Source organism: Nesoenas mayeri (assembly GCF_963082525.1).
Source record: "Nesoenas mayeri genome assembly, chromosome: 2".
NCBI lineage: Eukaryota > Metazoa > Chordata > Aves > Columbiformes > Columbidae > Nesoenas > Nesoenas mayeri.
In genome coordinates, this window is record NC_137543.1 from 119,092,810 (window position 1) to 119,120,548 (window position 27,739).

Sequence of the window (27,739 nt, forward strand, 5' to 3'; positions counted from 1 at the left end):
TTACTACCACTTATTAGCATAATTACCGGACACTACTACTGCCTAACAGCTGCTGGCAAAACATGCCCATGCCCTTTCTAGTTTTAGGGAACACTTTCTCTAGGGCAATACTTAAATCCCAAGTCCCTTGAACAGTTATAAAACCCCACACAGTACAACCTACAGAGAAGCTTAAGAACACATCGTCAATCTACACTGGCAATTCCTTTTCTTCATGCATATTTCAAGGACGAATCCCTTATCGTAACTGTCCTGAACACATCTATGACTCCCATTTTCAAGCCAAAAACAAACCCCAAAACCGAACACTTAAAGTGCTGAAAAATAATACTTCACGTCTTGGGGAAGGGGCCAATCAACTCTTTTTGGTCACTGGAATCACCCTCAGAGCCCAAGCCAGACTCAGGAAGGTGGCTACAAAGGGCCGACCACCGCTGAGCGTTACCATCCCCTTTCCATCTGTCTGTCTGACTGTCTGTCTCTTCACCCCAGGTTTTATAGGCATGCCTCATCTTCATCCTTTCTGTGAGCACCAAGGGAAGAGTGAAGGCTTTTCAACCCCACACATGCAACAGCTTTCCTGTATACAAAATACTTCTACAGTTTCAGCATAATACAGACAAATACAGATGTTTAAAGAATATGCCACTGATACTCCAGAGATCCACTGTATCTAAAGAGCATTTCATTCTACAAAACTGAAGCCAAACCGCTCTCTGCAAATGTCTGGCTCGAATTTCAGCCCCCCTACTGGCATCAATTTACACGGGAACGTTACTAGTTATTGCTTCAGCCAGGCTGCTACAAAACAATTTACAAAGTCTGTGAAATACGAGCACAGCTTAAACATTTGATAACTTGTCCGGCCTACAAAGGATTTACTGCATAAAAACTCCAGCCCTCCACATCAATTAGACTTCTTAGTGCAGCTTTAAATTCTTCGAGTAAACGCTTAAGATTTGGCATATATTATTGGCACAATGTTCTTCAAACACTTAGAAGTTCATGTATAAATATTTATACTCCCATTAATCAGGACGGGGCGCAAGAAGGACTCAGCCAATCTGGGCAGCTTTTCTGCCTGCGCATATTCCCTCTTTGATTTTCATGCACTGAAGGGAGAGCTGCTTCATTCGGTTTTCCAAAGCCAGCCCCTCAGCGGAGCCGCTCCTGGTGCCGCTCCTGTTCTTGTTCACTCTGTCGCTTGTCTTGTTCTCAGCCCCTTCTGCCCTGTCCCCTGCAAAGAGAGGATTAAACTACATGTTAAACCTGGATTACATTCTGCAACTTAAGCTTCGAGTGAGTGATTCTGCAGCTTCCTTTGTCAAAGCATACAAAAAAAAAAGGTTATATATATATGTATACATATATATATAAGAGCAGGAGCAAGATGCTTTAACGAAACCCAAGTTGGCTTTGCAAGCCGCACTGGTCTTGTGCACTGCATCAGCAAACTTCACTGGAAAGAGCCTTAGGTTGGAGTACACAAGAGCAGTGAAAATCCTCTGGTCTGCATTTGTCAGCAAGGGCTGGCAGAGCCTGCAAGAGGTTCCTTTTGGCACCTTATTTTTTATTTTTCCTCGGAAAGCAGGATTTTCAGCAAGCAGGACAGTAATTAAAAACCAAACCAAACAACAAACCTCAGATTTTCCTTAAAATAAATGTATGATCACAATCCCACTGATAAACTATTTCATGAGGAATCTTGAACCCCTTCACTGAGACAGGACTGGGGAACCTCCCCAGCCAGCAGAAGAACAATTAAGCATTTCAGATATCACCATTAACCATGGGATGCAGGGCCTTCAAGAACTGCCTTCCTCAAGGAATGGGCAAGTGGGTGAGAGCTCAGGGAGCTGGCGATCGGCCTAGGGGAGCTGAGAGGCTTCTCCTGCTCCCTTCATAAAGCTGAAAACCACGGGCCCAGGGTGTATCCAGCTGTGTGTACCTCTTTCAGCTTCGCACTCAGGGGAGGACGCCCCGCTGCATTCGCTTCGGGGGCCGAGGACAGGGAAGATCATCCCGAACTCCGAGAGGGACATAGGGCTGGGCAGATCCAGGCTTCCAGGTCGTGTGGCAGGAGGAAACTGAGCGGGCACCTCGCAGGGGCTGGTGGGACCAGAGCTGAAGCTGGACACCGACTGAGTCTCCGAATCTTCTTCGGATATGAAGCTACTGCCATTGTCATCCTCAAACACTTCTGAAGCCACTGCAACGTTCAAAGAATATTCTCGTTAGCAAACCTACACCCCTCCTGCACCTTCCCAGGCAACAGAGTTTCTCATGTTTGCATCTCCTGTATCCACATGCACCGCCAACCCAGGGAGCTCCTGCTCTGCTGGGTTTGCAAAGCCTAAACCCGCTGTTTCATACATGGATCACAAAGGCCCGATTCTGCTTTGAGGAACAGCACACCTGGAGCCATGCCCTGTGACACCAGCTCCACACAAGCTACTGCTCCTCATGCCAAGATGGTCTTGGGTTTTTTATGTTCCTGTTGGCCCCTGCCCAGCTGGTCTTGTTCACTTGTGATCTTCAGCATGTAACTCAGGCCAGGGCTTAGTCTGTGTCCACTTCAGCCAGCAGCATCTTGATCCCAGCACAAATTCATGGTCATTTTAGGCACTAATTAGTAAGTCACAGCTCCAGGAACAGATTGCTTCCACCTCACCTTCCCATTTCACAGTTAAAGTCCAGCATGAACAACCAAGATCTCTTATTGGATGAGAATCACCAAGCAACATCAAATTTTAAAGCCCCATGTACATATACCATTTTCCCTGCTCGTGTTTACTCAGATCTAAATCCTGATTAAAACAAACCAACTCCAAGTTGTCTGGCTATATTAAGCTGCAGGCTCTCTGCTAGCAACAGAAGGAGCACTCCATTAAAGAAAGTTAAATTCTGTGCAACATAAGGGTGTAGATTTTGCTAAAATTCAACATTTTTCAGCCTTGGCTGACTGTGGGATGGGGACCTATGAACCAAAGACATCTGCACACAAGTAGTCCTGCTGGGATCAAAAGCTTTCTTATGTGCATCAGCCTCTACACAACAAAAACTGTGTGCTGGAATCATACTGGTCTGAAGAAGTCCCATGAAGAGCAAGACATTCACAGCAACCTGAGGTTATCTTCAATTACACCTCCTTGTGATTCCTGCCATTGTTAGAGGCTCTGAACCGCCTTGAAAGCGCAGCAGGAGCAAAGCAGCAGAGTTAACAAAACGGCTCAAAGGAGAAGTTTCAAAGTCGTTCTTCTGTTATACTGGCAGCCTGGGGCTCCTGTGCAACACTCAGACATGAAAGGTGCCAAGACAGGCAGCTGCCACCACGGTTATGCAGAGATTTTCTGCCTCTTTCTGCTGTATTTGCAGATTGCACAACTGTACCAACACATTGAAGAATTGACCTGAAAGGCTTCAAACATGAAATGGATAACAGCACTATCCACCTTACTGAGCCCCCTCCAGGGCACTTTGTGCTCAGAGACTGTTTGTCGTGGTTTGGGTTTTGGTGTTTTGCTTTTAATGATGTCAAATCCAAGACTCCGGGAGTGGCCTTTCTTCTCTCTTGCTAAGCAATACAGGTAACTTTGCAGGGGGTGAAAACAAAACAAACAAACAAAAAAGGCTGAGCAAAAAAAGATGGTTCCAATTACAGGAGTCCTCTACTTGGCAAGCAGCTCTGACACCGGCCAGTCTACAACAAGCACAACAAGTGTAGCCTACTTATCACCGTCTAAACTTACCACAACACACAGGAGCATCTGCTAGGGCCAAAAAACTCCCATTGCTGATGAGATGTTTTATTCAACCCCAGCAAACACAAATCAAGATATAAAAGGGCCTTGGTGGAAACCCCCACCATGTTACAACACATGAGCACTTAACCTGTCAGGCTATTGTGGTTATTACATCTGGCAGGCTGCTAGTCCTGCCCTGTCGCAACCCAGTTCTGCACCAGCACTAGACACAACTGGAGTCCTTCCACTGCTGTTGGACTGTGCAGCTCAAAGAGAAGGATGAGGCCGTGCTGCTGGTCCTTGTCTGGAGCCTCTGCAGCCCCAGGAGCACCAGCAACCTGCTGCTCTGAAGTAACTTTCCCAGCTCTTTCTGCCTCTACACATCAGGCCCCTGAACTCCTTCAGCACAAGAACTCTCAGCTCAGTTGTACCTAAGGCTCTTGGGTGGCTTCTGCACAAGGAAGGGGGACCTGTTGGTGTCCAAAGAGATAATCTCTGCCTAACTCAGAAAGGCTCAACCTTGGGACTTCAGGGTGGCAGAAAACAGGCAGCCATGACAAAACCCCATTGCATCGGCTGGCCCAGACACCGCGCTTGTTTGCCATGGCAACTTGGGTCACAGTGGCACAGTGCGGAGTGACAGAGCTCCAGCACATCACATGAAAACTGCTGCCGCTGCAGGGGACAGGGCCCAGCCCAGGGCTGCCCCCAGCTCCCACGGCACAGAAGGGCTGTGCCACAGATCCACGAGGCCTCGGCACCGGTGCACACCAGCATCTACAAGGGAACTGCATGTTTGGCCTTCGGGCACTGGGATTGTGTAAATACAAAGTCCTGCAATCCTGACTTAGACTCCTCCCTGCAGAAATGAAGCTGAAATACAAATTAAACTGGGATCTGTGGGACTGGCAGAAGAAAAAAACCAAAACCAAACAAACTTTCTGCATCAAGAATGGAAGAAAGTGTCCAGGAGGGAGGAAAAAATAGGCCACATGCAATGTCCATCTACCCACTTTTACACAGAGCCAGGACAAAAGAAAACTCAACAACAGATTGTCCTCATGTGCCACCAGAAAGCAGAGGTTACCTAGGCTTGGAGCTTGTTCAGTGGTTGTGGCTGTCACCCAAGAGAGACGTCTCTCATGCGAAGCCTCTCAATATACTGCACTAGCACATCACTGCTTCTTCGCTCCCCTCGCTCGCAGCACACATGCTCTGCTGAAATCACAAATTGGCAAAAGATCCTGTAGTGCACAAAGATCCTTCTGTGCGAGCGTCACACCTTTCTGTACTACTGTAGCTGCAGCTTCAGTCCCTTGCCGCAGCCCCAGCGCTGCGAGACAAGAGCTTGTTCCAAAAGGTCTGTTTCACCAAACAGCGCTGCCACCTCAGCCATCTGGCTGAATGACCTGCAATGGCCTGCGAGCACCCCAGGCAAGTCACTGACAGCAGCGTCACTGGCTTAAAAATTAGAGGCATGCTTTGAAGTGCCTTAATTTTGTTCCTTTCATATAGCACTGTACAAAATAACCAACAGTGATGCTAAGGGAACACTTGATGCATTTCAACTCATATCTTTTCTCCTTGAAAACTGGCTATTAAAGAATACAATCAGCTCCTGTAATAACAAGAAGTGTAGCAAGTTATCCACAGTCCCACAACAGCACATTTCCAACTGCAGAACACGCAGAGCAACCTTCACCTCAGCATTTCTTACGATGCCCGTGGGATATTCCCAGGCACGGGACCGCTCTGTACTCACTGGAGATAGTGTCTGACTCCGGTTTACTTGCTGACAGGTCTTCCACAGAGGTATTGCTCCCTTCAGCACCCACGCCACATCCGCGGGGCCCCATGGCAGCGGACCGTCTCCTCTCATGAATCTCATCTGAGATCATCTCCAGGTTCTTCAAGGCAGTCTTATACTCCCCCTTGGCCAGGGCCAGTTTTGCCTGCAGGTCGTCCACTGTTTTCTTCAGGTGCTAACAAGGAAGAAAGGTATGAGATGTGTTTTCATTAAAAACAATGCACAGCGTGCAATTCTGCATTATGTGTCCACATGACCTGGCCCTGCATAGGCAAGCCAGCATAAATAGAATAGAATAGAATCATTTCAGTTGGAAGAGACCCTCAGGATCGAGACAAACCATAACCTAACCTAAGTCTAGCGCTAAACCATGTCCCTAAGAACCTCATCTAAATGCCTTTTAAACACCTCCAGGGATGGTGATTCCACTACTTTCCTGGGCAGCTTGTTCCAGTGCTTTACAGCCCTTTCCATGAATAATTTTTTCCTAATATCCAATCTAAACCTCCCCTGGCACAACTTAAGGCCATTTCTTCTTACTACTTGGGAGAAGAGATCAACACTCTCCATGCTACAACCTCCTTTCAGGTAGTTGCAGACAGCAATAAGGTCTCCCCTCAGCCTCCTTTTCTCCAGGCTGAACAGCCCCAGCTCCCTCAGAAGTTCCTCATCAGACTTGTGCTCCAGACCCCTCAGCAGTTTCATCGCCCTCCTCTGCACTCTCTCTAGTACCTCAATGCCCTTCTTATGATGGGGGGCCCAAAACTGAACACAGTATTCAAGGTGGGGCCTCACCAGCGAAGCAGGGTTGGTATCCAGGTGGTGGGATGGTTTTTAATTCAAGAGCACTCCAGCAAAACAATGGCACTTGTGAAGGAGACAGCAGCAACTAAACAACAGGAGCCAGTGCTAGGACAGCCTCTGCAGTGTGGAAATGGCCCCTGACGCAGCACAGAGCACAGGTCTTCCCGTTAACACGCAGAATTTCTTGTTAACACAAATGCAGCTCTCAACAGTACATCACATATTTTACACAATTACCCTGCTTTGGCAGGCTTCTTGAATTTGAATTTTTAGTGCAGCTTTGCTTTCCCACCACTGTCAACTCCAAGACGAAGGGCTGTAGTAGCAGGGATTATCATCCCATGCACAACTGCCATGCTCACCCCAGGGCTGCTGTGTCCAAGCGTTGGCTGGACATCGTGTCACCACACACAGTGCAGTACAGAGGGGACAAAAACAGCCCCGTCAGCCTGTCCAGCCAAACCCCAAAATCCCACTTCTGCCAAACCCCAAATCAGAAATTCACATCTGTGTGATGTTTGAGTACTACAAGCAGGTTACTTGTTCTGCTAATTGACCCAGCCAGGGAAGAGAAAAGAGCACCCCAATCACAGCTTAAAAAATCTGATGCATAAAACAGAAAAAAAAAACAAAACACAAAAAAAACCCCACAAAACCAAAAAACCACCACCAAACATAACCCAGACCCCAGAGACTTCAAACTACAAGAAGACAGTCAAACTCAATTTGTTTGGTTGTGGCAGTAAGCAGCAGGGTTCGAACACGCTTATTTCACACAAGGAAACAAAGCCTCTCTTAAGTCTTTTATCTTTAAAATGTGCTTAGCAAATTGCTCAAGAGGTTTTGAACTGAATTGGTTTTGTACAGAACAGCATCACAGTTGTCAGAGCACTTCAGATGTAATTTCAGTATTTACCGTAAGCAGTAAAGCTTGAGATGGATCTGAATTGCATACATACCTCTAGTTGGACATAGTACTTTGCCTTGAGTTCAAAATAAGGTCTGTGGAAAAACAAAGAACAATTGTTTACAACCACTGCGACCGAATGCAGAACACTCGAGTGGGAGTTGCTCTCTTTATAGCATTAAAATAGCTATTTTGTGTTTCACTGTAATCCCCAGAGACTACTATCTAGATGACAGAACACCTACATGTGCTCTCAGTGTCTCTCTTTCCCCTCTCTAATATTTCTATTTCCCATGGGTCTTTTGACCTAAATACAAATTGCAAAATTCCTGTTTTTGGAGTTGACAGCATGATTTCTTCAGGCCTAGATTCTGCAAGGTATTTAAATGCAACATCCAGCTTCAGGCACAGGCAGCCTCTCTGCACCCATCTAATTTTTTAGCCCACAGCACGCGTGAATTCCCCACGGAAGGCGAACCTTAGACTCGGATGTGGGGGTGGAGGGGCAGTTCTCAGGTTGTTCAGTGGAGGAGAGGGGATGACGGGAGGTCAGAGCACCATGTGTAAGGGCACAGCACTTCCCACCAGGGACCCACCAGGTGCTTCCCTCCCACTGCATGGCCCCCTGACAATCTGCTGGGACATGAAGTGTCACACACTGTCCCCTTTCCCACTATGGACAACAAACCTTGCTTACAAGATTGCAGGAGGACAGGGGCAAAAGAGGTGCAGTACAAAGCCTAGAAACCACATGCCAGCTTTGAAGTTTTGAAGCCCACAAGCCAATGTCATCTAGTGCAACACTGGGCAGCAAAAAAAAAAAAAAGCCCTGATTTTCTGATTTTTTTAGCAGGGCTCATCACCCTCCTCACCTCTCAGAAGCTCTCCTGGAAAGTATGGGAGAGATAAAATATCAGATACAGGTTTACATGAAACAGAAGTCATATTTCTACCCTGACAGCAAATCTCTTCTGAGCTGCAAGTCCTACTGCAGAGACATTTTGGTCTGCACACCAGAACTCAGGAGTGTAAAAGTTTCTGATCCTGCACGCTTTGAAGGGTTGAATTCACTACACCCTCATCCCTAAAATAACCAAGTTACATCTTCCTCAGACTAGGTTATTTTGCAGCTTCTATGTTTTTAATCAACCCCCCTATCATCATTAGAAGTGCACGGCCAAGCCTGCCGCGTTTCCAGTAACACTGATCCAGTCAAAGTACAAGTCTGCCTTCCCTCGCTGGGACACAACCCTGCCAAAATCTGCACAAACAGACCTGCCAGGTGTGGTAACACATTGTAGCTGGGAGTCTGGATACAACAGTCCAACTGGATCCAACTCCTACAGCCGTTCCCTGAAGCAATGGGAGAGCAGAGAGAGTGACAAAGCAGCGCCGCAGGGAAACGTGCAGGGAAAACAGCGAAACCCACTCAGCTCGAAATGACCCGATTCTCACCCTTCCTTACGCCAGTAGAAGGCCAAGGGGGAAGGAACAACCAGGCTTGAATCCTAACACCCCATTGGCTTCCATAAGCCTGAGGGGGAAGTTCCCTCTCTGGTAGCAAACAAGCACATGTGTGTTTGTGTGGTGTGAAAAAAAATTATGTATATACACATGTATGTGTGTGTGTATGCACAAAAACATGTGCATGCATGTACAAGCAGGCATATTTACAGGTAACAGACAAGAAGTATGCCACCTAAGTCAGGAGAAGGAGACCAACAGCCTGACGTGAAGGAGCTCAAACATAAGTGCTCTTCTTCACTCATCGATAACACACAGCCAGGCAGCTGATGCCAGCAGCGAGCGATGCACCGTCAGGGTTAGGACTCGCTTCTCCTCGGGTCACTTCATCCTCTTACATCCATGACCCTGTCACTTTTGAAACCTGGTTCATGGCACAGCAGGGCTGGCGAATCGCTCACTGATGCGATCGGTGTCCCACATCGCCAGTTGTCTAAGTGCATGACGTTGCAGAGTCAAGCAAAGTTGCTTTTTAAGTAGATGACAGGAAGAATAAAGGTACTTTGCCCAAGTCACCAGAGCAGAAAGTGACTTCTAAAAACCAGCTGACACAGGCGAGTCCATTATCCTACCACTCAGGGGCATGGAGCCAGAAGATCAGGCGACTGTTAAGAACATGCAGCCGTATGCACATTCATAGCTTACAAGCAAGTAGGAACCCAGCAACAAAATTAAAAGCAAAACCAAAACAAAACAAACCAATAATCATCTCCTCATCAACTTTACATAGCAAATCGTCCAAATGACTTCCCTCCAGGCTGTCCCAGTCTTGCTTTTAAATAACCATGCTTTAAGCATCTTAATCCAGACTGAAGTGAGGAGCAAATACAAATCATTTTTTGCATGGAAAAGAGCAACTCATTCAGCACGTCCGCCCACGGATTTATGGAGAGGGAGGACAGAGAACACGCGCCTGAAAGGCCCAGGCGTTACAGCCAGCCCTCCTGCACCACCCAGGGAGAAGGGCAGAGCAGTGTGCTGGTGTTAGATCCTTCCAGGAGAGCAGCCAGTAGCCAGTTACACCCTGCAACACAAGCAGCCACAAATTCAGCAGCCTCATTTCCCAGTTTTATGTAGCCACTTGACAGCACTGATGTTTTCAGCTCAGTTTCAATCTTCCTTTATGTGCAAACTGCAATGCTGAGAGACACCTGACCTTTCCAACATCCCCCTGCACTGTGACTTCAAATACATCCACGAAAAGCCTGTCAGTGACATCAGGCATCTTCCACTTTAATACTAGGTTAGAATTGGCATTTCTGTACACCCCTTATTAAAGGGTCCCAAAACCACCCTACCTAGTTGGTTTATGCTGCACTCAGCCCTGATATGAGACAAAATATGATGGAATCCTTCCGTACACAAGTGAAAACAAGCTTGTCCTGAGGAGAACGGCACAAGACAACACACCCACAAAGGGTAGTTTTGCAAGCAAATGCAGACTCAGAAGGCAAACCACATGAGAGGCAGCTGGGGCATCAGGCTCAGCAGCAGCATCATTACAGAAAGGTATGTGTGACCCCACTGACAATTTATCAGGGTCTTAATTTGAATCTTATTGTAAGGAAGGAACTCCTAGCAGCCAAATAATTTTTCAGATATTGCTCTTATCTGGAAGGATCTGTCATTTAGTGAACTGATGATGTTTTTCACAGTCCCTGTGCAGTGCTAGACAAACAGCATGTGGCTCATTCTACAAAGCCACGCTTCTACGCTGTTTTAAAAAATATGTTTGAATCTCCCTTGAGAAGTGCTAATCCTTTCTTGAGTTGAGCAAATACCAATCAAAATAGATATTTAGTTGACCGATTTCACTATAAAGTCATTTTTAGATGGAGGGATTAAAAGCTAAATACAGCTAGCAGATTGTTTAGACAAGCTACAGTCTGGAAATATAAAGAAAACAAATGTGAAATATAAAGAGGATTAAGAATCAGTTGTAAACAGGGGCAGAACTTTAAGCAAGTTCTGAGCAAAAAGCTGTTTCACCTCTCCGCAACAGAGCAAAACTGCACATCAAATGCAGACACATTTATTAATGATGTTTGCTGCTTCACTATGCTCTCTGAAGTGCATTTCCTTCCCCAAGAACGGCTCTTGCACAGCTCTGCTATGGCAGCATTAGGAAATAAACAAGTCTGATGATCAGTCTCACACTGTTCAGGTTTCTGTCACTTGCTTTGTTGCTCTCCTAACTAAAAATAAGAACTAAACTGCAAAGAATCCTAAGCTACAAAGCATCCACATGCAGAGCTCTGCAGCTCTGCAAGCAGCATCTGAGTCCCACGAGCCTTTCTCAAATTGTGTGCCACCAAAGGGTTCAATGCCCTAAAACAAGAATATGCCCAGAAAAAGGTATTTTATCCCATTTAGTTCATCAGTCCATGAAGTCAGGTGTTTTAAAAGACCGTTAGAAGGACAAAAAATGCAAAGACAAACATCCCAGAACTAATTGTGTGGTGAGGATTCTACGTGCAGACAGGAGCCCAAAGGGAGCGGTACAGAGGGCAACACGCTTTCACTCATTTGACAAACCCCACAGAGTTGGTCTCTCCTACAAACTGACTTCACCACTATACTCATCTCCAAACATAAAACCTACTTTGATTTATTGATGGCTCTTTTCAGCTTCTTCTCCAGCTGTTTCATCCTCCCCATGGCAGCATTGTATTTGGCTGCAGTCTCCTTGTGCACCAGCTCACTTCTCGTTTTGGTCTGTTCCGCCTCCATGACCTTCAAGAGGGAAAGTACAGGTTGAGTGGCAAGACGCAATGATACGTTTCATACCATTTTAATTAACAGCATCTTCATAATCTCTGCGATCAGCTTATGTTAGGAAAGTGAGGGTATAGAAAAAATTACTTGAAATGAAGCTACCCAAAAGTCTTTCCTGAAAGGAGCAGCAATATGTCAGATTTGCAAACACTGTGTTAATTATGACGCAGCTTCTTGCATAATATCTCTTACGGGAAGTTCAGAAGAGCCTCAAATTTTAGGATCATTCATTTTTTAACCCAGTTAGCTATTCAGGAGTGGTGCAGCGGTACCAGAAGTCACCCAGTTACATTTAACAGTGTTATTTCCATCCCCTGCTGCTTCTCTTGCCTTTCCCAGCAGGGAGTCGGGCTGCTGCTCAGCCCCCAGCCGCAGCCCCACCGCTCTGGAAAGGGCTGAAGCCCAACCACAGCGGTGGGACGACTGAAATGCAGTTCAGCCTGAATCACCTGCCACCTGAAAAGAGCATGTCCAGCAACAGTCTGTTTGCAATCCGGCCAGGAAGCCGGCTTGTCTCTTAAACAGCTGACCAGCCTTGAATCATAGAATCATTTTGGTTGGAAGAGACCACCAAGATCAAGTCCAACCATTAACCTAACACTGGCACTAAACACTGTCCCCAAGAACCTAATTTTCACGCCTTTTAATCACCTCCAGGGATGGTGACTCCACCACTTCTCTGGGCAGCCTGTTCCAGTGCTTTACAGCTCTTTCCATGAAGAATTTTTTCCTAATATTTTTTGCTAATATTCCTAATATATTTTCCTAATATTTTTTCCAACCTAAACCTCCCCTGGCACAACTTGAGGCCACTTCCTCTTGTCCTCTCACTTGCTACTTGAGAGAAGAGACCAGCACCCTCCATGCTACAACCTCCTTTCAGGTATTTGTAGACAGCGATCAGGTCTCTCCTCAGCCTCCTTTTCTCCAGGCTAAACAGCCCCAGTTCCCTCAGCTGCTCTTCATCAGACTTGTGCTCCAGGCCCCTCACCAGCCTCATCAACCTCCTCTGAACTCTCCCATGGTTTCAACACTACAACTTCACAGAGGTTTGAGCCCTGGGCTGACACCCATCATACAGCAGCCCCAGGCCCAGAGCATCAGCCGCTGTCCACGGCCAGCCCAGGCCTCCCCCAGCCAGGCAGGCCGCAGCCCCACACACAAGCTAGAAAATTCTTCAAGCAATCGTTTGTTCAAAGCTTTATAAACAAACGGTCACTGCCGTGGCATTTTGCAGCAATTAGGAGTGTATGAAAGCAACAGGAAAAGTAAATGTCCCTCCACGAGCTGCTCTGCTGCCGTTCCATAGTCACGCTTTGCCAGTAATTCTATCCAGGGTACTTTTATTGTGCAAATTAGAGGTGTCAGAGATGCAAGTCAGAAAATTTGTTTTCTTTAATGCACTAGCAGTCAAGGTCCAGAAAAGGAGGGAACTGATCTGTTTAAAGTAAGAAAAGTGGTGACACCTCTCCATTGGTATGGCAATGAGGAGAAAAAAAGGCAATTTTCAGGCTCCCTCTCTTGCAGCTATGAAGGTATTCACACAAAAAATGGCAGGACTTTATTTTCTCCAGTACTGGATTTTGAAATGTTTCAGCTGTAAAACCAACTACTACACAACTCAAGCAACTTTGCCCCAACTGGCTCCCACCACCACAACGCGCATCTGAGCTCTCAGGTCCAGACAGGGAGAATATTCAAGATACCTGGATTTTAAACAACCTCACCCACAAAGCTCTGATTTCTTGAAAGTGTCCTAGCACTCAGGCTGGACCAAACAGTGAAAATGGCATGGTCAACTTCGACTTGCTTCTCTCAGGAAAACTGCCATGTTATCCTTTCTGACGCCTAAACGAAAGTGTCAAACTGCTTCACACCAAAGCTGAGCAGCATCAGCATCAACTAGAAGCTCTTGCTCACAACTGGAGGCCACATTTTGTTCATCTGCACACACCACTTATTATTTAACAAAGAAGTTGCTACAGAACTTTAAACTACAAGAAAGAAAGGCTTCCAGAGGCTCTTTTGATTAGATAGAAAATTATATACTCAACTCCAACACCCTTCAACTATTTTATATATAAATAAGGTATCCACTTTTGAAGAATGGTCAAAAAAAAAATTCATCAGATTCATAACAGGCTCTCTCCCACATCCTCAAAAACAAGCTGTAGCCTCTTATCTCTAACAAGTGTTTGAAAGCTAGGTAGATGCAATGACATTCCCAAGTAAAATATGTCAGACAAGACTAGGTTTAGCATGGAAGCATCTTAAATTAAAATGAGGTCTCCAAAGGCTGCACAGAAGCTGGCTCGTCTTCTTTGTAGCATGGCAAGGAAACTGCAACTTTAAAATGCTCGAAGCTACAAAATAATAGAACGTCTGAAATTTGCCAATGCTCAATTAAGTCCCTCACATCCATTCTTGGGGCAAAATTAGCATCAATTTTGATATCTGGGATGAACCACATGCTAAGTACTACCCGTACCAGAGCCGTAAAGCAGGTTAGGTGTCCAGCATCGTGTTGATTTTGCACATCTTCAATTTCAAACATCACAGAAATGCTGAACCCTGCAGAACTGAGATTTCAGGATGACAGATGATAAAGAACTCAAAAGATCTGACAAAATACGGAATTTGCTGCCAGACATTCATACCCATGTTCATTACCCTTTTTAGAAAGAAAAAAAAGGTTGTATACTTCAGCCTTTTGAGAAATCAATGATGTAAGGAAAACCATCTCCCCTCACTCTGTTGTTTTCCTGTGCGTATTCTGTCATTGTGCTCACATTACCCACACAAGTCTGTGGAGAGGCCAGACACAGCCTGTCCCCTTCCCCGGGACAGCGGCTCAAGGTGCACACCCCAGGCTAAGTACAATACCTGGAAGACTGTGATGTACCTCTGTGAAGATCCATCACCTGTCAATAAGCATTTAAGCATTTCATTCAGACAAGAAGAAAGAAAGAGATCATCCACTCCTCCACAAAAGTCAAATGGTCTTTCAACAGAGAAGCTGTCCATCAGGACACGTGGACAGAAACAAACTGCAAGCCACGCTGGCACCTCTACATCTGGGAGGTTCAACGTAAGACCAGCTAGGGAAACTTCTCACCTTTTAAAAAGGTCTCAGAAGACCGACAAGGCTTGTGTGGGAAAGAAGTTCTCTTTATCAGACCTAATAATACGGGTTGGGGAAAAAGCAGTCTTATATGGACTAGTAACCAAGCTGGTTTGTCTCCTAAAAGTCACTGAGCTTCTATCACCAACCTTGCCTTGTTGATGCTCCTAAGCCATCACAAATGCAACAGCATCACTTAGAAAAAAACAGAGATAAGTGAGGATGTCACCTCTGCTCAAGACACCTCTCTCTCCCTTACATTGGACCTGCCATCCATACCCAGGGGGTGAGCGGGGGACATACTCTTATATGTTCATACTCCAGAGTGAGTGAACTTCTAGGATTTCCACACACGCACAGGATACAAGATACAACCTTCAGAAAACAAAACAAAACAAAACCAATACAGGTATCAATCAATTCCTCTTCTCTCCTTCCTTACCCTCTCATTTCCAACGCAGATGCCTGGGAAAGGAAGATCAGTGTAGAGTACGTATTTTCAGTGAATAAGTCTGTAGAAGTAGCTTTGTTCTCCCCAAAAGATTTGCATGATCTGAAGCCAAAGATGGAGTCCAGGCAAAATTTCAGTAATAATTTTTTCTTTTGCATCTGTTGTTACCAGTGAAATTAAGCAAAGCTGACCATCTAAACCAGAGAATTACTCTGAACAATTGTTTCTTTCTCAAAAAATTAAATAGATGGCTCTTTCAGGTGAAGAATTAGAAATCAAAGTAGTAAGAGACAATGCAAGATCAGTCAACCAGGAGGACAGAATCAACAATGCAAGAGATCGCATTTAACCCCTGCATTTCCAGGGTGAAGCGACAGAGACATTAGGGCAGGGAAGGATGGGGATATTTTTGTTGTTTCTTTCACAGACTTTTCTTTTCACACCCCTTTTTCTCCAAGTATTTCTATCTGCAGGAAGTATCTCTTCTCTCTATATCACAAAAGCCCCCACGCTTTTTACACTGACAGATGGTACTTCACGGTATAATATCAAAGGAAGCTTCACAAGCCAAATTAAACCAAGAGGAAACATGCCTCCTCCCTCTTCACTCCCTTCCTCTTTAAAATGTCTCATGATCAAGAGCCAAAACATTTCTTCTCCCTGCCAGAATTTATGAACTGAACATATCTCAGGAAAGGCTGTAAAAGCAGAACCTTTTTAAGATTGCAGACTGCAACAGCAATTAGAAATTAGCTGTTTCTCTTGAAATTCACGAAGGATCTTCCTTTCTGCTCCAGCTTGTCTCAAACTGGAGGCAACACACCTGTCAGCACTTTCCTTCTGTACACATTTATGAATGATTTTCAACAGGAGTCAAGGTCTTTCTCCGTCAGCCCTTCAACATTCTCCATCCTTTTATAGCCCTGCTCTCTGCACCCCAAACTGCAGCATTATAATTCAAGGTACCAAAGACGGGCACCACACTTCCATTTCCCAAAAACATTTCCTTCAAGTTTTGATGACAAACCTCAGTTACTAAAAACCTGGTAAACCAACAGTTAACAGGGAAGAGTACTTTTCTTCTCCAGGCAGCTTAAGAGCTCATCAAACCTGCCTATATGCAAGCTAGGTTATTACATATCCATTAGAACCAACAGATAAGTCATCGTATAATGAGCTTGCCCCTCTGGTCACATGGATTGTTTTCCAGACACCACCAACTTATTTATCAGACCTGCTTTGACTATAATGGAAGTTTAGGCAAGTAGCTGGGACGTACAAAGTAATGTTCTAGAAGCCTGAAACTGATGAGCTAAATCCCAGCCTACGTGTCATTACACTTATCTCAGATCTGTGGAGAAATGGATATCTAGGAAAAAAAACTACAGGAATTTACCCCAAAATACACATAAAGTTAAGAGTAGAAGCAGGTAAAGCCTAACATTGAGGATCGCATCACAGTCCTGTGCTTCACTGTGGTTAATACATAGCTCAAGCACAGACATTTACAGGGATTAGTTGCATCTCTCCAGGCAGGTGGGTGGGCACCCAGCTCCTGTTCAAGCACCCAGCTTATTTTGGAAACACAGCTCGAACAGCAACACGACAAAAATAGCTGAGTGACAGCCTGTACTCACTGTACCTATTCACACTGGTCCTGTCTGCACTGCAAATAAAAACATCTTCCACGCGTTATCCTTCCAGCCCATCCAGGATAAGCAAAATTTCAGTAACTCTATTATATTATTTTCTTCAACAGTGGCTAGCAAAAGTCTTATTTACAGTAACTCACTAGACTGTCACATTAAAAACAGTGTTAATATTTCTTCAGTCTATGAAGAAATCAAAAAGCAATTCCAACAGGAAACCCTTATCTCTATTTCCTCCAGCAAGGGCCTGCAAACAGCATTTCCATGGAACTGAAGTCATCCAGTGGGTCAAGTTCAAAAGCAACCTGGCAGCATTTCCATACATGCCTGTACAAAAATATAAGTGTCTCATTTGTTCTCTTGCCTACCCTTTTCCTTTACATGCTCTGTTTGATTTGTTTGTCAGCTACCAAGCTGCTACAGGGCTCAGGTTTTGTTCCAAATTCCAGATTCATTCAATAGTGTGCTACCTCTGCCTAAGAATAGCAAATACAGACCTTTTACTCTTGGCTGACATTTCTACCAAAAGAGAAAAAAACGCTATTTCCAAGAAAGTTTGGACCAGATGATCTTGAGGTCCCTTCCAACCTGGTATTCTTGATTCTCAGAATTAGTAGCCCACTTCTAACATTTGGCACAGCGGTGCTCCTCTGCACTTGATTCATTGCTGTACAAGACCCAGTGCAAGATTATAGATGACAGATGTGTTGGACAGAAAATAAATATACACACACAAAAAAAGCTAGCAGATCCAAACAACTAGAGTGCAAAATCTTTCTCCAGGAGTAAGCAGTAAGAAGTAGAGGAATTCTATTTCTCAGTGCTCAGCCTTCATCCCCAGAAACATTTTCTTCCATTAGGAATTTCAAATTTTATTTATAGTTAATGATCTGAGTTAAAAGCAAGATTGTGTCAAGGAGAAATTTTGTTCTAGTAGGTCTCATTCTCCAACCTGTTTTCATTCATAGCTTGGTAGGGATCAGTGTTTTCTGCTCCTTGAAACCCCAATTATTCTGTTTACCTCACTGAACCCTGAGCACTTCACTAATTGCATGCACCGAAACCAAGGAAGTATTTACTCCGCTCCTAAAGAAGTTCTAAAACTCAGTCAAGCCCTCCAAACAAACCAATATTCAGTCATGACTTCCAAGTGCTTGGCTCTGGCCCTGGCCTTAAAACCTCCAGTATGGCCAATGAAAATCACAAGACAGACTTCCACGGAACTCTTTCAAAACCTGCTGGATGCTGGAAAGGTGCAGATAGGTGCTTTCTGGGAACTGAGCTTACCCAGAGTATTTTAAGCACTGGGAAGAGTTGGGTAACACACTTTCCATCCAAGGAGCCATCAGCTGCTCTATACAATCCAGTCTGTGCCAAGGAGATTTTATACCTGCAGTAAATCAAACTTAGGTTCCTAATTACTGTTCAGCTGTAACCATCAGAGACATTGTGGTTGGAATCAGTCCTCTGACAAGCAGATATTCTGCATTTAGAGATGATATATATCAACACCACCAGCGTGACTCCACCAATCCCTGCCAGCAGCCGTCTCCTGCTCTAAATCACTGAGTTTGCCCATCCCAGGCATACTCCTCTTGTAGCCCATCAGGGAAGGACTAAGGGTTGTAGAAGGACACAGGAATCCCCTTGAAATATCCAAGGAAAAGAGGAATCCATCTGAAGTCTCGAAATTGCCAGCACTTCACCCACCCCAACACAGATTTTCATTATGCCAGCAAGAGAGAAGCAGCTGAGACGTGGCTGCTGTCAAGTCTCCACCAGATCTCAGCAGTTCAGCAGTCAGGAGCTCTAAGCAACTCCTTCAATGCCTCCAGTTCTCATACGTATCTATTCTGAGAATCAAAAATTGTGTATGCCTGTCTGGATTTTCCTCGTTTTGAACAGCGATAACAACCAGGGAAAATGAGGGCTGCTGGTGTCCTGGAGCACATGCAAAGATGGAGCCGCCTTCAGAAACACACAGAGATCTGCAAACACCTAATGATAACAAAGACAATAACACAGCAATACCCTGGAGTTTGTTTGCCCTTTTTAAATATATACCAGGTTTTCCATCTCTCCCCTACAAAGCACAAGCATCCTTTTTGTTCGCTGTTTCTTCATCAGGCAGCTGGTTTTTACTATTCACTCTGAAATAGAGGTTTTTTTCATAACAGAAAAGCTTCTGCAACAGAACAGAGCTGCTGCAGTGAGGACTGCAAGACAATACAAACACTGTATGGCACCCTAGCATATTTGGAATAACAAGTTCAGCTTCACTGGCATATTAAGGCAACTCTGACAGAACAAAGGTTTTTAACTTCCATTTTTGGTTCTTTCATGTTAGAAAAAAAACCACAACACCTTTTCTGCCCTTTTTTTTTAACAGACAGGAAAAAAGAGACATGGCAAATGACAGGAAAATTCTTCTTGACAGCTGCTAACATGAATACCCCCTCTCATTATCAGACTATGCATCTCTTCTGTAGATTTTAAAAGACTTTAAAAAGGAGGTAAGACCTTGTCTAAGTTTGAAAGTTAATTCAGGATACAGCAGCATGCAGGCTTAAAACACAACACGTATTTTTTAGTAATTCTACATTCAAGCATACGTTTCTGAAGAGAAGTGCCTTGTTCAACTTCCTCCACACTGAGAACAGGTTATATTAAAATTGGAACACGTCCCTGTTTTTTTCCAGTGTAAGAGTTTCCATAACATGTGTATTCGGGAATAGCCATCCCTATGCAATTATTCTGGCGTAACTCCAAATGCAGATATGCTTCAAGACATTGTTTATCCCTATTATATAGACAGCAATTTCTTTTTCTTTAGAGAGCTAGTTCACTAGCTACTTCCACAGCCAGACAGAGAACTACAGTTGTCTCAGTAGCAGCCCAAGGCCCAAATCACTTCACTTTAGGCTTCATAATTTTCTGTGCCTTCATTTCTTACACGCCATGTATCTGGACCAATACAAAATTTGTTCTTTCAGAAACTTAGCCTCATACACCACAGGAGGACAAAAAATGTGGAAAAGATAGACGCTGGGGCAAATTTGTATTACCCTCTGAGTAGCATGGTTGAGCATCTCTTGCCAGGCAGAGTCAAACTGACGTTTGTCATCCTCCAGCAGCCTCTGCTCAGCGAGAGAAATGGTCTCTTTTGCAGCACGCAGCACTTCAGTGGCCCTCTGGAAGTCCTGAGTCGCCCTCTGAGCTTCCAGTTGTGCCTAAAAAACAAGAAGAGAAATTGAGATCAGAGACAAAGGAGCCCTCACAATCATGTTTAGAAGATCTACCACACCAGTCCCAGGACTTTAAAAAACACCCACACCAGCATTACTGTTTCCCAGGCTTCTACTTGGAAGTGACACATATTTCCTCACTGGAGTTAAGTCCTGCCAAGACAGCAGTTCCCACCCAAATAGGTAAATTGCAAATAAATGTCTCATAGTGTTCTCAGTCCAAAAACGCACAGCTGATGGTCTACAAATAAGCGCCTGGATGACAGGTAAATACCTTGTGATGTCTGTTTAATCACTGAGAAGGAAAACGTAATAGTAAATTTGTAGCAGGTGGAGAACTCATTGAGAATGACACTCCCTGAGTTTAGTCAGTGGGGATTTTTACCTGGTGCAACATAAATCACACCAAGGAAATTTTTTTTGAAGTATTACATTGCTATAAAGCACAAACACATTTTCTGAGAAGGTGGCTGCTCATTCTTTGGATATTCTTCTACTTTGCTATCGCCAGGACACAAGTGGTGCAGCAAGTCTCCAGTACAGAGACACGAAGGTAACCAAGGGAATTTGCAATGCATGTAAAAGATAAAGACCCTGCTACATCCTTTGGAAACTGCTGCTTCTTTTCAGCAAAACAACACCAAGTTTGCGCTTGAAGGAAATGTGCGTGGAAGCAAGGGAGAACAGAGTCTTCTGGTCAACTATTAATATATCATTCTTGCTGTGAGAGTAAAGACTCCTCCAAAACAACACACAACATCCCCAGCAAAGCGAGCGCAGCTTAGAAACCATCTAATCAATGAGCCGTGATCACTCTTATTCTGGACCAAAACAAATTTCTCCAAGATCTCATCTACAGACCACTTTTGTCTCTCCTGAAAGTTTTAGCAAGGCTCTCGCAATATCTGAACCCCACTCTAAACAGTCCTCAAGTAAAACGTTCACATCCCATCTCGCAGGCTGGAGCCACTTCTGATTTTTCAGAGCTGAGCGTCAGCCCTCCAGGGTCCCAAACCCTTGCCCATTCAGCCCAAAAAAGGGAGAGCAGCCAATAAAGCAGAAATGATGGCAGCCATACTGCAGGTTTTAGCAGTACCATGGTGACAAAAGTCACCACAGAGTTCAGCGCTCTGCGGTGCTGCACTTGAGTACTGGTGACATGCCTTAAATGTTCAAAACAGTTAACTCTATAACAAATAGACAAAGATTGTCCATAAACAAATAACTAGTGTTGGCTGGGTTTTGTTTGTGCCTTTTTTTTTTAATAAGATGGAGATGTCCTCTCTTTTCATAGCTATCACTGAATGGTCAGCAATGTTAAGATTCGGGCTTTCAAACACACGCGTTTCACATTGTTTTCCCTCATGGGAAATTTTTAATTCTGAAGCTTTTATGTTCATTTGCTGTCTCTATCAGCACTTTCCTGCTCTAGACCCCTTTTGGGGTTGGCGCACAAATATCTTGTTTAGCTCAGAAGTAAAGCCTCTACCTGTACTCTTCTAAATTATATATTTCATAAATCTCTGCTTAAAAGTAGTATTTTTAAGCTGTTCTGCAGTGAAATGCCACCCTTCAAATGTAAACTTCACATTCAGTTAATTGAACATCCAGCACTGTGAAGAGAATTTTAGTTTACACTTCAATGATTTTTTTAAAAATAAACTGGAATTACCCAGTTTATACCTATGGGGAATGTCTTTGACCAGATATGACTGACAGGACAAAATAATTAATAAAGCTTTACATATCATGATGTACAGAGAAGGAGCCTGAGGCTGAAACAGGGGAAAGGACTCTGACATACAGAACCCTAAATTGGGGAAAATGAGGTCTTATGAATAAAGGAAGAGGTTTTAGCGTGAAGAAATGGTCATCATTTGGGAAGTGGCTAAAAATCGTTGATAAAAAATGGGAAATAAGTAGAACAATGGTGCATTTATCCCACAACACGAGTCTCAAAAGGAAATCAAGCACATTAAGTTTCCTTTATGATGTCCTAAAATAGCAGTAAGCCCTTCTTACTTCCTTCCCCTCATGACACAGAGAGGTACTTCACCCCAAAATGACCATGGAAAAATAGGAGTTATATGTCAGAGGTCCTTCAGCTACTAGCTGGGGAGGGAAATCAAAGGCATCACAATCAGCACAGTAATTTCCTTCCAACCAAGATCCTTGATGCATTTTCTTCTGAAGTGGCTGCTGGTGCTTTTCACAGAAGAGAAATTCATCTAACCATGCCCTTTGCTGCAGCATCCTGGTGTTAATTCATCATTAATATGGCCTCTTAGAAAGTCTACGAAAAAACCCCACACATTACATCTCCTCACCACCCCAGTCGCCAGCTGCTTGTTTCAAACATATTAATACATTTTATAAATTCAGAATAAGCCTGACCAAAGAATATTTAAGTTCAGCCACTAACTAACCTAAATTATGGTACCCACCAAGCACAGGAAAGGCATCAGAGAATCTTTAAACAAGGCACAACCTAAGCTTCCAATAAAGGACACAACAAAAAGCCTGAATCCTATTCCCCAAAAAATCCTCTGCTGAATTCTCAAAAACTTCACAACTTTTTTTTTTTTTCCAGTGAGCTTGACCTATGCTAGTAAAGGGAACAAATGCAAATAAAGCCCAAAAGTTGTCCATAAAATGGTCTGAGATGAGATTGTTTTAAAGCAAAATAAAACACAAGAATCCAGTAAGAGCCTGCACTAAGTACTGCAGAGCAGCGCTGAGGGCATCAGGAGGAAGAGCAGGACTGATTTTCAAGGAATACTCTACAAGAGGGACGCAGGTCCCAGTAACTTCCAGGCAATAAGGCTCTCAAAGCTGACCCACAGCGAAAGCTTCAGCTCCGTGGCTGTGCCATCGCAGGAGCGGGCCTGCCCACGCAAGAAACTCCATACAAACCCAGGAGAACGGACTGGCAACCTGCTCCTGGCATAGGCAGAACCGCACCAGCAAGTACCTGCTTTCGAAACTCCAGTAAAACCAGATCCTAGGAGGGCAGAGCAAGGACGGGAGAAGAGCAGCTTTCTCACCCTAACTGCATCAGCACTTCAAAGTTTCTGTTGGCACCCACAACCTGCTCAGGGAGCGACGCATTTAAGCCTGCAAAAAAGTCTACAGAGCGTTAGGAACTGAGTTACTAAATCCCCACGGAAAGCAACATTGAGGGGCAGCTTCAGTGCTAGCAGCTCTTTTGATGAAGCCTCTAAAAAGCACAACTGGCTGCACAGCAAGAGAATGTTCTTTATGATAAGAGAACCAGAAGCTAAATTTACAATTTCTACTTGCACCTGGACCCGTAGGACATTGAGAGCCAAAGCTGTTAACAAGCAGGCCCACAATTCTGGCCACATTCAGCTTCATGCCCCGTAACCGTGTGGGCAAATGGAAAACTGAAACAAAACCGTATTTCAATACTCTCTCCCAGCTGTATTTGTTGAATGCTACTCTGCAATGGCAGTTTGGAAACACTGTTTTGGAATGCAAAATGCTTTTTGGTTTAAGCAAAAAAGTTAGTCCAAACAGCAATTCAGCTTCAACAGTTAACTGAAATTAGTCTACAGTCTTTTATTTTAAGCAACTTACTGAGAGCCTGGGAAAGAAAAAGAGCCAAATGATGGGGTGAAGAATGATAGAATAGTCATTAGAGAAACATCAACAGGTTTGTGGTTGTGCCAAGGTGAAAAGGGATACTCAAACGCTTTAGTTAGTACAGTTAGTCAATAATTAGCCTTCATTTAAAACTGCCTCCAGCTCAAACAAGTTGTTCTGCACCATCACTGACAGATTGCTCTCAGCTTTCAAGCCTGCAGATCACTCAGTTTGATGGAAGAGAGAGTAGCCACGTTCTTTGTGTGGTTTTTAAATCAGAAAGAACAGGAGCTCACATCTCCATGCAACCTCCTGACATTGCGTGTTAACTTCTTCATTTTAGAGGGTGGTTGCTTCTCTCAAAAGTCCAGAATTCAAAATTCAAATGAATAGCTGAAAACTGGGTTATTTTGCTTTCAAGCACAAACTGGAGTTTGCGTTGAGAGAGGTTTAGCCCTGGGGTAGAATGAGGGAAAAATGTACTAGGGATGAGGACAAAAATCTCTGAGGGAGGTTGGAGAGATGTCAACTATCTGGTGTTCTGGTGCAGAGATGTCAGATCTCTGGTGCCTGGTGGAGTCCACCTGACATAAAAGCCAGAAGGAGCTAGGCCAGTGAAACCCCTTACTGAAAACAAGAAAGCCTTGACACCTTAGGAACCAGGGATGATGTGTCTCAGCTCCCACTGCCACAGTGACCGGGAGCTCATTCTGTCTCATCATCACCGTTTTCTGCCAGGAAACTCAACTGAATGTCTTCACTGCAGGCCCTTCCCCTGCTAGCATAAAATGTAAAATGAGACTCCTTGAGAAATACAATTAAGCAGCCACAGAGGTCTCAGCTCAGAAGTGAGAGGCAGTAGCAGCACTCACAGAAGCAAATGGAGCACGGCGATATAAAATACGTCAACTTTTAAAACAAACAACGATGTAAAATTAAAGGGGTACTGACAGGGTTGAGAACTGCAAGCTATTCATATTGCTGAAAGGAGCTCAGTCCTGATAAATCCCTTTTAGGGGGATAAAACCTGCATCCTCATGGGCAATTCTCTGCTTAGCCTTCACAGGGCCCTTGCACAGAAGGGAACCACGTGCAACAGCTTGATTATGTTGTTAGCTACAGATAGGGCTGAAAACAAAAAAGCTAGGCCATGGCAAGCTGATAGAAGAAAACAAAACCAGGCACTTGTTTAAATGTAGTCATTCTTCTGGGATTGGCAGCAGCACATAGATTTTCAGGCCAGCACAGACACATCTCCTTGTCCACCTTCAAAGCAGAAAGTCCTGGACTCGTTAATTATGAAATACAATTTTCTGTTCAGTCCACATAGCTTTTATTGCCCCAATCCCCCTACGTTGGCCACAAAATTAAAAAGAAAAAAAGCCCAGTTGACCTAATAGAGGATTTTTTCCACCCTACCACACATAGATTGAATCTTCTGTGTTGACAACAACCAAGACACATGCTCCCCTTCCTCATCTCATCTAATCCCCAATTTTTGTTTTTGCCTACCTGGCTATACAGGACTACACAATACCAGTGACACCAAAACACGGTATACCACAGCTACGGCGTTCCTCCGAGGTTAGCTAACATCTAATCCATCCTGGTAGACACTGCCCAGCCCCTGACTCACGAGCACATGTGCACGCAGATAACGGCCAAGCCGGTTGCCTGAAATAGATGCAGAGGGTACATTTTGTGGGGTCAACCATGCTACAGAATTTCACCTCTTGGCCAGCTTCCCTCACCAAAGGGCCAGACAACGACTGCTGGTAAATTAATGAAAAGGGCATCACTAACACAACTGGCAAATTTCCCATTAGAAATGACAGTCAGCAAAGAGTATTTTTTTTTCAAATATTAAAAAAAATTGGCTTCATATTTAGCCAGGTGAACCCATCTCACACCACACTGCCAAGGTCTCGACACCCACTTTCTTTCAGCATCTCTGTGCCATTGCAAATAGAAGGCATGGACAATCTCTGTTTATAAAATTGCTGAAAGCTGGAGTGTGAAGGGAACACGCAGCTGCTGCTCAGAACAAGACACCAGCACATCACGTGCTGGCCCGAGGCCTTTGCTCTAAAAGGCGCTTGTTTGTTAATGTGAAACCAATGTCTCTTCCACTCATTAATCTTTAAAACAATATTTTAATTGCTACCAGCAAACACTTACTTGCTTACTACCAAATAGATAACAATTAACGGGCTTCCAGTCTCACTCTTCAGAAGAAAGTAAGTTTCAGATGTTTCCATTCTGACCTCCCCTTATTCATTTAACAACATCCCACAGTTAATTTGCTGGGCAAAGTACAACAGGGAACGTGTTTTAAAACAGGAACTTTCCTCCACCAGTTGCCCACCAGAGCTGCTGCAGCGCTGCCGGGCTTCGGGGATCACACTGATGGTGGTGATCCCACCGCACCATCCTGCACAAGCTCCTGGCAGGGATTAGGACAGCGGGACCAACACCCCTTAACCACAACATACCCATCTTGCCTACCGCTGTGGTGGGTTCAGTACTTCGGAAGCCTAGAAAGTGAAGGCAGTGAGCGCTTGCGACGGAATTCACAGTACTGAGCCACTGAGTGCTGCTATTTTGGCTTCCTCACCCTATTTCAATGCAGCTGGCAGCCCAGACATCAACACAAGGGTCCATGATGCTCAACATCCTAAAAACGATTTTGACACCACCACAAGAAGAGCAGCCCAAGCATCAATACAAAGACCCATAATGCTCAACACCCCAACAACAGTCTTGATACCAGCACAGCTGCAACCCCCGCAAATCCACGGATGATGTTAAGTTGAAAAGGCAAATAGCGGAACCTCAACCTAGATGGACCTTTTGAAACTTGACTGAGCCAAGAGAAACCTCACAAGGTTCAACAAGGAGAATTGTGGAGCCCTGCACCTGGGGTGGAATAATCCCATGATCAGCACAGACGGAAGTTCAGTTCTGCCATAAAACGCCTGCACCTTATAGCAGGTGCCAGGCTGAAAAAGCTGAAAACGCGGACTCTGGTTGTAATACAAACCATGTCCTAAGCTACATCCAAAGAGTCAGGGCTGGCCAATCTTGGGAAGCCATCATTCCTCCCAACTCAGTGCTGGTGAGGTTGCACACTGAGTACAACACCCAGACCCCCCAGTTCAAGAGGGATGTCAAGAAAGGGTCCAGAGGCCCACAATGACTCCTACAAGGAGTGCTGAGGGATGCGGGCTTTTTTTTAGTCTAGCAAGGAGGAGACTAAGGATTGATCTAAGTAGCTGTCAGCCAAAATTTGAAAGGGGAGCTGCAAAGATGACAGAGTTGAACAAATGCTTCTCAGTAGTACTGGGTGGTGTAACATGGAGCAACAGGCACAGATGGCAGCTTGAAAGTTCAGGTTGCACATAAAAAAAGAACCTGTCCTACTAGGAGGACAGTGTGACCTTCAAACAGGTTATAAACCTCCATTTCTGAAGGTTTTAAAGAATTGGCAAAGCCACGGTTGATGCAATCCAGCAATGCTGACAGTTTTGCGTTGAGCAGGAGGTTAGATCAGATGACCTCCAGAGGACTAGTACAACCAGCATGTCTACCAAATACCACCACTTTCCATTTTTTTCTTACAGTTTATCAAAAAACAAAGAACATAATTGCAAAAAATTGGCAGTGGTGCTGAATGTTCTCCTAGATTCTCAGACCCATGCGTTTATTTTCTTGAATAATCAGAATAGCGATGCGGTTATGGGGTGGTTGTTTTGCTTGTTTTGAGGACCACGACTTTGCTTTCCTCTCCCCCTACAGACTAAATTCTCCAAGCCAAACCAGAACTGAAAGGCAGTAAAAACCAGAAACTCCTTCTTACTATAGGCTATATACAGGTGCTTATAAACAACTTACAAAATCCAAAGCCTCAGGAGTGATCTCATTTTGCCAGATCTATGAGGCTTCTTGTGAGCTGTATGTTAATCTGTGATGATCGTTTGCATTACTGACAGAAAATAGTCTCTCAGGAGTCTGAAACACTCTTGTATTTTTTTAACCTGTTTATTGAAAAGCCATAAAGTTGTACACAGGTCAAAATTCGCTTTTGCAAAAACAGATTTGAAGATTTTTATC

At 44.4% G+C, this 27,739-nt stretch overlaps 1 protein-coding gene across 1 annotated transcript in view; it reads right to left on the reverse strand.

Moving 5' to 3' along the window:
- Positions 1-1,055: 1,055 nt before the first annotated feature.
- SH3BP5 (SH3 domain binding protein 5) overlaps positions 1,056-27,739 on the reverse strand; it is a gene marked incomplete at both ends in the record, with an annotated part of 51,080 nt that continues 24,396 nt past the window's right edge. The window contains 6 exons of the mRNA XM_080340254.1: positions 1,056-1,237; positions 1,949-2,209; positions 5,506-5,725; positions 7,314-7,356; positions 11,388-11,518; positions 19,847-20,011. Of these exons, the coding sequence (XP_080196380.1) occupies positions 1,056-1,237; positions 1,949-2,209; positions 5,506-5,725; positions 7,314-7,356; positions 11,388-11,518; positions 19,847-20,011 (1,002 nt within the window). The remainder of the gene's footprint in view (positions 1,238-1,948; positions 2,210-5,505; positions 5,726-7,313; positions 7,357-11,387; positions 11,519-19,846; positions 20,012-27,739) is intronic.